The 12860-nt window shown below is 56.9% G+C and overlaps 2 protein-coding genes across 2 annotated transcripts; one reads left to right on the plus strand and one right to left on the minus strand.

Moving 5' to 3' along the window:
- The first annotated feature begins 2187 nt into the window (after positions 1-2187).
- Positions 2188-6233, plus strand: FIBP (FGF1 intracellular binding protein). Its single transcript, XM_029914738.1, has 10 exons — positions 2188-2390; positions 2585-2783; positions 2960-3086; positions 3920-4020; positions 4502-4635; positions 4963-5071; positions 5162-5225; positions 5507-5593; positions 5680-5777; positions 6107-6233. The coding sequence occupies exons 1-10, from the start codon at positions 2306-2308 to the stop codon at positions 6174-6176; spliced, it is 1074 nt and encodes a 357-aa protein (XP_029770598.1). The 5' UTR covers positions 2188-2305; the 3' UTR covers positions 6177-6233.
- Positions 6234-6421: 188 nt separating this feature from the next.
- Positions 6422-9815, minus strand: CTSW (cathepsin W). Its single transcript, XM_029914737.1, has 10 exons — positions 9714-9815; positions 9370-9454; positions 8408-8521; positions 7867-8021; positions 7675-7771; positions 7502-7582; positions 7283-7408; positions 7028-7092; positions 6739-6942; positions 6422-6655 (listed from the first exon to the last, which is right to left on the minus strand). Exons 1-10 carry the CDS (start codon positions 9798-9800, stop codon positions 6545-6547), a joined length of 1125 nt encoding a protein of 374 aa, XP_029770597.1. The 5' UTR covers positions 9801-9815; the 3' UTR covers positions 6422-6544.
- Between the last annotated feature and the right edge of the window lie 3045 nt (positions 9816-12860).

The following is a 12860-nucleotide window of genomic DNA, read 5'->3' on the forward strand; positions in this document are numbered from 1 at the left end:
TCCAGGAAGCCTCACCGGAAAGGGGCGGGACTTGAGCTCAGAACGGAGAGGAAGAGAGCGAGACCCTTCCCTGCCTACTCTGGACCGCGGAAAGACGGACCCTCGCGCACGCTGGGTCGCAGAACCACCGCCCTCCCCAACACTTAACCCCAAACTAGGCGCTTCGGACCTCCCACTTCCAAACCGCCTCAAGCCTTAGCCTAGGCCTCTCGGCTCCTTCTCAGGAACCAAGACTCCGGCGTGGGCCATCAATTCTCACGTCCACCTTCCGACGGAACCCAGACAGATCTCGTTTCCATCTTTCCTGGCTTAGTACATTCTCGAGCGTCTTGGCTCACCGAACATCTCGCTCCCAGCTCTTGGGAACCAAGTGTGCCTGACTCACCATCAGCCTGGCCTCTCTTGGACCAGTTTCCTCCCCTGGGGAAGGTGCATACAGGGATTCATTTGTTCAATAAACGTTCATTGTGTGCAAAGACTGTGCAGGAATAAACTTGACTAAGATTCTGATTCTGTCCTCAAAGAGGCTGTAATCTAGTAAGCAAACAGGGGAGGGGCATGGTCGGAGGGACCTCCACCCACCAAAAAAAGGTTTTCCCAAAACGGTGATAATCTGAGGGGCCCTGAAAGATGTATTATAGGCTTTTGGCAAATAGAGCTATTTTAGGGAGTGGGACAAGCATAGTGAAAGACATTGGGACCAGCTGCTTTAGGAACAGTGATAATACCTTGATGTTTTCAAAAGGTAGGTGTGTGGAAAAAGTGGTAAAGTGAGGGAGAGAAACAGAGAAGGTAGTTGGCTGGAGTGTTTCCACAGGCCAGTAAAGATTTTAGGCAGGGGATTAACATTTTAAAAATATATATGCTTTGGGGGCGCCTGGGTGGCTCATTCTGTTAAGTGTCCAACCCTTGATTTCGGCTCAGGGTCATGAGATTGACCCTTGCCTCAGGTGACAAGTTGGGCAGAAAGCCCACTTCAGATTCTCTCTCTCTCAAGATTCTCTCTCTCTTTCCCTCTGCCCCTCCCCTTTGCACTCTCTCCCTCTCAAAAAATGTAATTAATTTAAAAATGTAATACGCACTAAAAAATTATTCAGGCTGCTCTGTGTGGGATGGACCCTGAAGAAAAGATGTAGGCAGCGAGATTAGTAAGAACACTGTGTCAATGGGCAAGACAGAGCTACACAGGACTGGGCTGGGACAGTGCCAATGGGGGAGGGGAGGACAAAACATCCCAGAAATATTCAGGAGGCAAATCAGCAGAACTAAATGTGAGGAGAGAGGAGTCTGGGAGAAAGCTCAGATTTTGTGACATGAGAACTGGGTGAATGTTGGGACTGTCACTGTGATAGAAATGCAGGAGAGAAACAGATTGGAAAGAGGTTGGTCTGGCTTTTGAGGGGCCTATAGGGAGACAGCTTGGGAAGCCCTGAGTATAGACGGCCCTCCTGATGTGGACTTCCAGGCAGAGCTCTGAGCTGTAGTTATCGGTGGGGGTTGTGTGTGTGTTAAAACCATAGAAATGTCCTATGCCCAGAAGAGGTGCTCATCTGTAGGTTGACCTAAGGAACTCCCAGCAAGGGCCCTTGGATGTCAGGTCAGACATATTTTTTGCAGAGAAAAGATTTAGGAGAGAGACCTGTGAAACCACTACATTTAGGATACAGGTTAAGAAGCACCCGGAGGGCTCAGTCGGTTAAGCATCTGACAGGCTAGGGTCATGATCTCATGGTTCATGGGTTCAAGCCCCGCGTTGGGCTCTGTGCTGACAGCTAGCTCAGAGACTGGAGCCTGCTTCGGATTCTGTATCTCCTTCTCTCTCTGACCCTCCCCTGCTTGAGCTATCTCTCTCTGTCTCTCAAAAATAAATAAAAACATTAAAATTTATAAAAAATTAAAAAAAGGATACAGGTCAAAGTAGGGAGGCCCAGAAAAGGACAGCGAAAGTGGGAGAAAAGCCTGGGGAAGTGAAGGGGGTAGGTTAGAGGGGCAAGCGAGACCGGCCGCTGGCCTCGACTCCCAAAGTCTTCCTGCAGACTGGGCCAGGTTAGGAGTGGGGGTGGGGGCAGGGGGCGGGGACAAGGGACCTGAGATTGCCCCTCCCGCCGGGGGGAGGAGCTACTCCTCTTCCTTCGCCGCTTCTCCCTCCCACTCTCTCTGTCCCGGAAGTAGTCCTTCTCTGGCTCCGGGTGCGCGGAGCCAAAGCTCCGCATTCCCGGAAGTAGCCCGCCGGCGGGGCCCCGCGCCCCGGGCAGTGCTCGCTCCAGCCGGGGCGCTGCAACCGCGCCCGGGTTCGGGCGTCGCCATGACCAGCGAACTGGATATCTTCGTGGGGAACACGACCCTCATCGACGAGGACGTGTATCGCCTCTGGCTGGATGGTTACTCGGGTGTGTGTGGGGTGCCTGCAGAGCCGTTCCGAAGGCGCGGTTGTTTGGGATGCGTGAGGGGGCGGGGCCAGGCCTGGGGGTCCTACGGTGAAGTGGGCGGAGGGAGTCAGGGATATGTAGGGGTCAGAGCTGGGATCCCCGGAGGACCTATGGGTTGGGCCAAGCGGGTCCTAATGGTCCCCCCAACTCCCCAGTGAGCGACGCGGTGTCCCTGCGGGTGCGCTCGGGAATCTTGGAGCAGACGGGCGCCACGGCGGCGGTGCTGCAGAGCGACACCATGGACCACTACCGTACTTTCCACATGCTCGAGCGCCTTCTGCACGCACCGCCCAAGCTGTTGCACCAGCTCATCTTCCAGATCCCGCCGTCTCGACAGGCGCTGCTGATCGAGAGGTGGGGACGCCGAGCCGTCTGGCCCATTGCGCAGGCCGAAACGGAGGCCCGGGTTGGGATGGGACATAACACAAGCTGTGCGAAAAGTGAGAGCAGGAGAGGCCAAACCCAGACCCTGCCAGACCCCCTTTCTCCTCCTATATGGAAAGTCAGCGGTGTCCTCTGCCTCCACGCAGGTACTATGCCTTTGACGAGGCCTTTGTGCGGGAGGTCCTGGGCAAGAAGCTGTCCAAGGGCACCAAGAAAGACCTGGATGACATCAGCACCAAAACGGGCATCACCCTCAAGAGCTGCCGGAGACAAGTGGGCACTGCACTCCCCCACACCAACACAAAATCCCATGTCCAGGCTGCACCTTCATTCCATCCCTTTGGTCACGGCCCCAGCTCCTCCTCCTTCCCCACCTCTGGTGGTGGCAGGGGCTTCTACCCAGTCTCCTCTCCTATCGCTTTGCACCTTGCAGACCACCCCCTGCTCTCTGCTGGAGCGATCCTTTCAGAAGCTCAGATCTGACCATCGCTTTCCCCTCCCCATAAACTTTAATTGGCTCCCACTCCATCCCAGATAGTGGCCACACTTACTCTCCTGCGATCTGGTCCCTGCCAGCCTTTCTTGGCTTACGTTTTTCCGGCGGCCCCCCCACCCCTTTTCTTGCTCATGCTCCTCCTACCCAGAGGGTAGGGTAGAGGCTAATATTCTTGGCCTTGAACTACAAAGCAGGGGATTAGATGCCACTTTCTCCACCTTCTCTTTCTGGGGATCCAGTGAGAAGTAACCCTTTTTCTGGGCCTTTAGTATCTTTTCTCTGTGTCTCTTGTTCACTCCCTGTGTACAGCTTAGCATTTGTTCATTTTTAACTTTCTGGACCTTAGCCGAGAGGGTCATTTCCAGCACAAGCTCCCGAAGAACTAGAGGGCATGATGCCAAAATAGGGGGAATTGTAGGAGTGAGGAAACATTTATCCACGGCAACGTGGTTGAGCGGATAGCAGTATTAAAAGTTAATTTCATTGAAGAATGCCCCGCGGTACGTCAGCATCTGTTGACGGACAGAGGAGGTGAGGGAGGGATGTTGGATCAGTTTATTGGGTGACCGACCTCTGACCAGTCCTCCCTCCTCCCCTGACCTCCGCACAGTTTGACAACTTTAAGCGAGTCTTCAAGGTGGTGGAGGAAATGCGGGGCTCCCTGGTGGATAACATTCAGCAACACTTTCTCCTTTCTGACCGGTTGGCCAGGTGAGGGGCTAGGCAAGGAGCCAGCCATCGCCCCTTCCCACGCGCTCCTTCCTTGGGCCATGAGGCAGGGCCACCTTCCCCACCCCAACCCACTTGACCTTCTGATTGTGTTGCGGGATGGGATCCTACGTGTAGTCTGTGCTTTGGATCAGACTGGCCTGGCTTCAGATCCCAGCCTGGCCACTTCCCAGTGGGGCTGTTGCGAGACGCCACATGGAAAGCCCGTGGCGGGGCCCCTGGGGCTTCGGTGCCCAGTGAGTGGTAACTTATCCTCTGGTCTCCCTCTGTGTCCCTTAGGAGACCTGAGCTGACACTGTAGGCAGGTGAGGAGGCCCGGAGAGAAGTGACTGAAAACGTGTCACATAGTGAGTGGGGGCAGAGACAGGCCAGAACGCAGACGCCCAGCCAGTGATTCTGGTGGGAGCTGCTCGCCAAAAAAGAATGTCAAACCCTGACAGGTCCCCCTCTCCCCTCCCTGCAGGGACTATGCGGCCATTGTCTTCTTTGCCAGCAACCGCTTTGAGACCGGGAAGAAAAAACTGCAGTATCTGAGCTTTGGTGACTTTGCCTTCTGTGCTGAGCTCATGATCCAGAACTGGACCCTCGGAGCCGTCGGTGAGGCCCCCACTGACCCCGGTGCCCGGATGCCTCTCCACCTCCTCAGGGCCCAGTTCGCCACCAGCGGTGTCTCCTGCAGGCCCCAGGTCCCAGTGTCCTTTCTTCTTCGGTGCCCCCACCGCAGCCGCCTCTGGCCCTAGTCCAGTGTCCCCACGCACACCTTGTCTGCAGACAAAGGGCCTGCTGTGGCCTGGGGCAAGTCACTCCACCTTTCTGACACATCCTCTTCTGTCTCCTGGGGTCACTGAGGTGGTGGGTGTGGAAGGCTCCGGGTGTCCCTGGAGGGGTTTTCACCCCCCTCCCCCCTTGCTGGGTCTCCTCCAGACTCCCAGGTGGATGACATGGATGTGGATTTAGACAAGGAGTTTCTCCAAGACTTGAAGGAGCTCAAGATGCTTGTGGCTGACAAAGACCTTCTGGACTTGCATAAGAGGTGACCCTGGGGAGTCCCGGGGTGAGGAGTCCACAGGGTGGGGCCTGAGTAGGGCCCAGGCGGCTCTGGGCTTATCCTGTCTCCCTCCAGTCTGGTGTGTACTGCTCTCCGCGGAAAGCTTGGTGTCTTCTCTGAGATGGAAGCCAACTTCAAGGTCGGTGGCCCAGTCCAGCCTCTGTCCCTTGGGCATCGTCAGCCTCAGTGCAGTGTCCCCACTGGGCAACTCTCCTCATGCCGGACGTTGGCCGGCAGGTAGTTGGCCGCCCCGTCTCACCAGGGAGGGGGAAGTCAGCTCATAAACATTGAGGAGTTATTTGATTGAGGGAGGTGGATAGATTTGGGGGCGGGGGGATCCCTACCGCCTCCTCCAGACTCTGGGCTCAGCCTCCAGCCTCTGGGACCAAAGGCAGAACTCCCAGGCTCCTTGCTCCACAGAACCTATCCCGGGGGCTGGTGAACGTGGCCGCCAAGCTGACCCACAATAAAGATGTCAGAGACCTTTTTGTGGACCTCGTGGAGAAGGTGAGCTGCCCTGCTTGCCACCCTGTGATCCCCAACGTGGCCTGTCGTGGGCTGTACCAGTGCCAGATGTTTCCTTGGGCCCACAGTTCGTGGAACCCTGCCGTTCTGACCACTGGCCCCTGAATGACGTGCGGCTCTTTCTGAATCAGTATTCGGCGTCCGTCCACTCCCTGGATGGTTTCCGGTGAGAGACCCCAGGCCTCCTTTCCAGCTTGGCCTTGCTGCAGCGAGCTGTCTGCCAGGGCCTAGCCCTCCTGCAGACTCGGGGTTCTCTTTTCTGTCCCGGGGGTGGAAGTCTGTTTGTGGGCTCCACCTCTTAGGTGCTGTGACCTGACCTCGGGTGGGTTCCTTAACCTCTCTGTGTCTCCATTTCCCCCATAGAACCTGGAGATTATGGTGATAATGATTCTAAGAATATTGGGAGGAGCGAAGGCGCCACTTAGGCACCGGAAGCTCCCAGAGCAGTTCCCAGAAACAGTAGGGATCGAGTACACGTTACTGTTTTCATTACAGGCACCAGGCCCTCTGGGACCGCTACATGGGCACCCTCCGTGGCTGCCTCCTGCGCCTCTATCATGACTGAGGTCCCCGCCCACCGCCCTGCCCACCGTGACAATAAAGTTGCCATGACTTTGGAAGAGCCTGTGCGTGGGAGTGTGCGTGGGTGTGCACGCACCTGCCTCTAAGGGTCACTGGGAACCCCTATATGGATGTATGTGTACGTGGGCCCCGCAGAGACCAGGATGTGTCAGCGGGTGGCGTCGGTGCCCTCCCGCCCTCCTCCCCCACCATTTCCACACCCCAGCAGAGTTCACTTGGAAACCTGGGTGCTTGTCTTGGTTTATTCAAGTAGTGGCAAGATGAGGAGGGCGGGCAAAAGCCTTGGGTGGGGCCAGCAAGGGGACAGCTGGCGTGGCAGGACAGAGCTTCGGGGCGGTCGGTGGCGCAGGCTCAGGGAGGGCAGGACACCGGGCGCTTCTTCACCGGTCGGTCCACTCGGGCAGTGAGTGGGTACTTGGTGATGCCACAGGTATTATTCCCTCGGTACAGGCGGAAGTAGCCCTAGGAAGTTAAGGGGACCTCAGGGCCCAAAGGTGGGGAGAGGCCTGCCCTGGCCCGTCCCCCCGAGGAGGTCGCCTTCTCACCTTCTCACCCCATTCGGCGCCCCAGGAGTTCTTCAGGATCCAGAACGGGATTGAGCGCTTAGGCCGGGGCTGGGATGCAGCCGCCCCTGCCCGCCTGTCCACCGCTGACTCGGCCTTCCCAAAGCCCACAAGCAGGACAGAGTGGTCCACATGCATCGGGTCGCAGGCGGTGGGTGGGGGCTGGAGCACACCCTTCTTATATTGCTGCAGGCGCAGAGGGGATGGGTCTGAGGCCGCCTCCCCTAGATGCCTCTCCTCGATCACCCCCCCCTTCCAGATCCTCACGCACCCTCAGGAACTTCATATTGATGGTCACGGTGATGGGGCCTTCAGTGGCTAGGTACCAGGCGATTTCTGGGGGTGGAAGGTGCCGTTAGGCCTCGCTTACTCTGTGCCCTTGGTGCTTGGCTCGTGGTTCCACCTCCACCCCCACCCGCCACCTCTCTGTCTATCCATCTCTGTAGCCCAGTCTGTTTGTCTCCATCCTGGTCTGTCTGTCCCTGTCATTCTCCACCCCCCACCCCTGCCTCTGCTCTGCCCTCACTCTGCTCGTTGTCCTGCAGCATGGTGAAATCCTGGATCCAAGCCGCCTTCTTATGCTTCTTGGCCAGGCACCGGTGGGGTTTGGCTTTTCCCTGGAACGGGTAGTCCCTCTCGCTGGCCAGCCCACCTGGAGATAAACAAGACCAGGGAGGAGGCTCCGCTCCTGAATGTTCCTCCCCCCCGCCCCCCCCCCAGCTGCCCAGAGAGGCAGGGCACTCACTGTTGTTGAGGACAGTTATGAACGCGTCCCAGACGAAGCCACCCCTGCAGCCGTCCCCACAACGGCCACAGTCGAGCAGCTCTGGTGCAAGAAGGGAAAATGTGGGTGGGCCATGCCCTGGCCCCTCCCAGCCTCCCTCTCCCCCATCAGTGGCCCTGCTCTGCCAGCCTTACCCTGCACAGAGAGTTCTACAGACTGGTGGTGTTTGATGGCCCACTGGGCCTCGATGTTGCCCACCGCTGCCATGGCCCAGCAACAGTTGCAGCTTTCCTACAGGAGGGAGGCAGCAGAGAAGGTTTCTGGGCCTCGCCCCCCTCTTCTCCCTCCCCCACCAGGGCTGGACGAGGCCGGGCTGGGGCAGATACCTGCTTCTTGACAGAGGAAATGACTCCATTTAGCTTCCGCCAGTCACAGGTTGGGGGCACGGGCTCCCCCCACTCTTCAGACCCCACCTCTCTGCCCACATCGGGAGCAACTCCGTCCATCCTCCGATGCCCATAGAGCTGGCCAAACTCCTCCTCTGGAGGATAGACAGGACCACTAGGGTCATGATTTGAACTCCTTCTCCCCCACATTCTGCCTCACACACTACAACCATCCATATTCTCGATTATTTGAGTCCCCATAATACCCCAGGAGACAGGCATGGATGTCGAGGCCCAGAGAGAAGCCAGGTTTCTTCCTAGGATGCATCCCTCTGCACTTGCCGCCTCACCCCTGAACTGGGCTAGGGCCCACACCTGCCCCTGCTGCCTGATTTGGGCCAAGCAACCAGGCCTCTGGTCTTCGGGGTCCCTCTCCAGGAAGTGAAAGCTGAACGTCTGCCCTGTCTGTCCATCTGCCGGTATCCCCGAAGAAGTCACTGCCTCCCCACCTCCCACCTCGGGTCCAGGAAGTGTCTGTTACCTGTGAGGTCACTGAATGGAGTCACCCCAAACTCGGCCGTGCCTAAGTCTTCCTCCTCCAGCTTCTGGGCCCAGGCCAGGTTGTGTGCAAAGATGTCCAGGCGACGAGCGTACTCTGGATGGAAAGGGAGCTGTCCTGGGCTGCCTCCCAGCCCCCGTGGGCAGGAAGTGGCTGCTGGCTGAGCATCCTACCACCCACACTCACCCAGGTGAGCATTCGCTCCACTCCTCTTGTGGCCCCGCCAGGCCCCACTGCAGACATATGGGTCAAGGAAGTGGCTTCCCAGCCTATCTAGGGTTGGGTTCCCCGCCCCCCTCAAGGCAGCAAGGGGGGCATCTCTGCCCACCCACGGAGAAGATAAGTAAAAGGTCTGAAGACAGAGTGACTCAGAAAGGAAAGCTGGGTGACCAGAGACTGGCTTCCTGCCCGGTTACTTTCGCCACCTCCAGTTCACACCTCTGATTGCAGGTTCAGAGCTGAAACACGATGAAGGTGGGGGAGGAGTGGGAGGGTTGGTACAGGCCCCTGGCATGGGCAGCTTGGCCTGTAAGCTGTCCAAACATACCCACTCACACCCCCGTGGAAGATGAGACCCAGAGAGAGGGCAGGAGCAGGGCTGTGACCTCCTGGGCGCAGAGAGTTCCCAGCTTGGTGTTTCTGAATGAACTCATGTTGGCAATCAGCCCGCTGCCTGGAGGCACAGGAAAAGTGGCTGTGGAGGCAAGGGGGTCCTCTCCGCTGGGGCAGACCCCCACCAGCTGCTGCCTGCCCTCCAAGTTCTGAGCAAAGAATAATCCCGTCCCCACGTGTACATTTAGGAAACCAGGGAGTCCAACCCCCCCCGCCCTGCACTGTCCTGCTGAGTGCCTTTGGCCAAGCTGTTCCCCACCCTGAATCTTGATTCGTCCCCTATTAAATGGGAGAAGCGGGGTGGGACTGGAGCTGTACATGCCCCCTGATACCTTCTAGGTTTGAGTAACTCCGGTTGTACTGGATCTGGAACAAAGTGAAGACCTGTTTCAGCTCCAGCGGCTGGGGTCCTGGGTCCTGGCAGGGCATCAGGGGGCAGGGGTGGGACCGGAGAGTCGGTTAGATGGTGAGGAGTCATCTCAACCCTGGGACCACACCACACCTCCCAGCCTTGCAGAGATTGGGCGGGGGGATCAGCAGTTCAGGCTGCTCTGTCTCCCTGAGCATGTCAATCACCTTGCCCCCCTGAGCAATGGGAATAAGGCTGTTTCTGAGTGAGGCCCAGGCATGGGGTTTTTGGAAGGAAGGATATGGGAAGAAGGCGGGAGGCACTTACCTGGCTCCTAAGGGAGCCCTGGATGCCTGGGGCCAGGCTGGCCACAGACAGGGCCAGGAGGCAGGAAAGGGAGATGGCAATTGTCATGATGCTGGCGGCAAGACTACTGGGAGCAGGAAGCCGTGCAAACCACTCTGGAGGGGCTGAGGGGTGGAGCTGGAGAAACCACCAAGGGGAAAAACCAGGTTGGGAGGGGTGGACCCCTCAACCCAGGAGCTGCCTCAGACCTTCAGGCTTTTGTCCTCTGTGGCCCTCTGCCTGCCTGTCTCCTACTCCACCCTTTGTCTTTATTCAGCAGAGGCCCTTTGCCCACCCTGTTCTGGGTGATTCTAGGGATATGGAGGTGGGTCTGTCCTTAAGGAAACAGGAATAGATAGATCCTAAGTGAGCAGTGGCAGTGTACGGCCGTCAGTGTCGTGACGGAAATCCAGGGGGCTACGGGTGCCACAGACTCCTGACACCCACGTGGGGGTGGAGGGCGGTCACCGTCCCCCGGAGAAGCACTCTTGGTCATCCTGGGAAGCTCAGTCAGCTCAAGGGTCACCCTCCAAAAACCCGTCCCTGCTCCCCATCCTCTGGTGTATCCCCCGGCCCCTGGAGCCCCTGCTGTGCCTCCCAGCCACGCCAGGGTCCACTGATGCCTGTGTGCCCTCAGTGCAGGGCTGGGGCGCAGAACAAGCCTTCTGGACGTCTGTAGACCGAACAGTTGGTTGTTATGAGCTTTAAACAGGAAAGTTCAGACTCCAGGATACAGTAAGGGGCAGCCACGGCCTTCTGTTCCTCATTCTTATCACAGTCTGCGGATGGGGGTGAGGGGTCTGGGTGGGCCGGAGGGGCCAGAGGGAGCACAGAAGGGATGAGAGCCAGCATCCCGGAGGTCAGGAGAAGCATTGCCGGGAGCCAAGTCCGAGTGGCAGGTGCACTGAGGTCTGAGCACAAAGATGGAGGTTCAGGTCTAGCCACCTGTGCACCCAGCCGTTCCCCTCGGCCTCGGGGCCTCATCTCAAAGTGTCAGCAACAATTCCTTTGGGTGCAATGACCACGAAGCATCTGTGACCCCAGCTGGCAAAGAATAGGTGTTCAAATGGTGGGTTCTTAATACTCTACTCTGGGGCAAAGAGCCCAGAGAGTCTTGGAACCAGAGTGACTTGAGTTCAAATCCTGCCCTTAGCAGTCTGGCCGTGCCTGGACAGCCTCTCTCATCTGTGAAATAGGGTGATCACAGCGCCCCTTCCCTGGCTCGGCAGGAGGGTTGCGTGAGGTGCATGCTGGTGCCCAGAAAGGTTATATGTCTTAGTAACAACTATTATTTTTTTTATCTTTTAATGTTTATTTTTGAGAGAGAGCGAGAGCAGAGGAGGGGCAGAAAGAGGGACAGAAGATCTGAAGCGGGCTTGGCGCTGGTAGCAGAGGGCCCGATTCGGGACTCAAACTCACGCACAAACTGTGAGATCATGACCTGAGCTGAAGTTGGACACTCATGTAAAAGCCACCCAGGCACCCCATTTTTTTTAAGTTTATTTATTTATTTTGAGAAAGAGAGAGATGTGGGAGGAGCAGAGAGGGAGGGAGAGAGACAGAATCCCAAGCAGGGTCCACACCGTCAGCACAGAGCACAACTCGGGGCTCCACCTCACAAACTATGAGATCATTACCTGAGCCAAAGTTGGCCACTTAACCAAGCCACCCAAGTGCCCCAAGAACTATTATTTTGGTTATTTAAAACATTCTTTTCTAATGTTTTATTTATTTTTGAGAGACAGAAGAGAGACAGCCTGAGCAGGGGTATCAGAGAGAGGGAGATATAGAATCCAAAGCAGGCTCCAGGCTCTGAGCTAGCTGTCAGCACAGAGCCCGACACGGGGCTCGAACCCATGAACCACAAGATCATGACCTGAGCCAAAGCCGGACACTCAACCGAGGGAGCCACCCAGGTGGCCCTATTTCAGTTATTTTTTTAATGTCTTTTTTTTATGTCATTTTATTTTTGAGAGAGACACAGAGCGTGAGCGGGGGAGGGTCAGAGAGAGAGGGAGACACAGAATCAGAAGCAGGCTCCAGGCTCTGAGCCTGAGGCAGGGCTAGAACCCACGAACCGGGAGATCATGACCTGAGCGGAAGTTAGCTGCTTAACTGACTGAGCCACCCGGATGCCCCAATATTTTCAAGATTTATCCCTGTAGCACATATCAGTACTTCATTCTTTTTTATGACTAGATGACATTCCATCATATTTACCACATTTTGTTTATCCATTGATCAATTAGTGGACATCAGATTGTTTCTAGTTTCCATTCTTATGAATAGTGTTGCCATGAATGTTGTGTATAGATCTTTTCCTGTGGACACATGTTTTCAATTCCCTTGAGTATACACATGGGAGTGAAATTTCTGGGTCATGTGGTAACATTCTGAGGTCCTGCCAAACTTTTTCAAAGAGGACCATCTTACTTCCCACCCCCAGTGTATGAGGGTTCCAATTCCTTCATATCCTCACCAACACTTGTTATTGTCTTTTTGGTTTTAAAGAACTATTATTTTTAGCATCCTCGCCCCTGTGGCTGGGAAAGGGTCTGGGGGGTGGGGGGCACACTCTTCAATTCACCCTGAACCCCAAGGGCTGACATCGGTACCCACGTGCCCCCATCGGCACCCTCTTTCCCTGGGCGGGGCCGCACTGGGGGCGATCGTGAGGATAAACAAGGTTGGGAAAGGAAGGGAAGGCTCAAAAGTTCCCGCACGTCTTCTGTCCTACGCGGGAGATCCCTGCACTCGCTGCCCTTTCCCGTCTGGCCCCGCCCCGAGACGTGGGCAGGGCGAGGCCCCGCCCCTTCCTGGGAGCCAACTCCGCCTAAACTCCTCCCCGAGAGGCGCGCCCTGCTTGGGAGAGAAGGCCGAACCCCGAGGTGGCGGGGGAGGGCGGGGGACGCGTTAGGGAGGAGGGCCGGTAAGGCACTGGCACCGGACCCTGGCGTCCTATGCGCCCAAGTTCAGCCCTGCCGGCCTTCTCAGGGGCTTCCATTCATTCTGGGCCAAAAGGGAACAGCCGCCCCCGCTCCCAAACTGTTGTAGTTGCCGGGATGGATTGTTCCGAGGAGGCGGTCCTGGAGTGAAGGGACCACCTGGCTGACAGCCCTAGGGGTGGAG

This window comes from Suricata suricatta, chromosome 11 (genome assembly GCF_006229205.1).
Source record: "Suricata suricatta isolate VVHF042 chromosome 11, meerkat_22Aug2017_6uvM2_HiC, whole genome shotgun sequence".
In the NCBI taxonomy this organism is placed as follows: Eukaryota; Metazoa; Chordata; class Mammalia; order Carnivora; family Herpestidae; genus Suricata; species Suricata suricatta.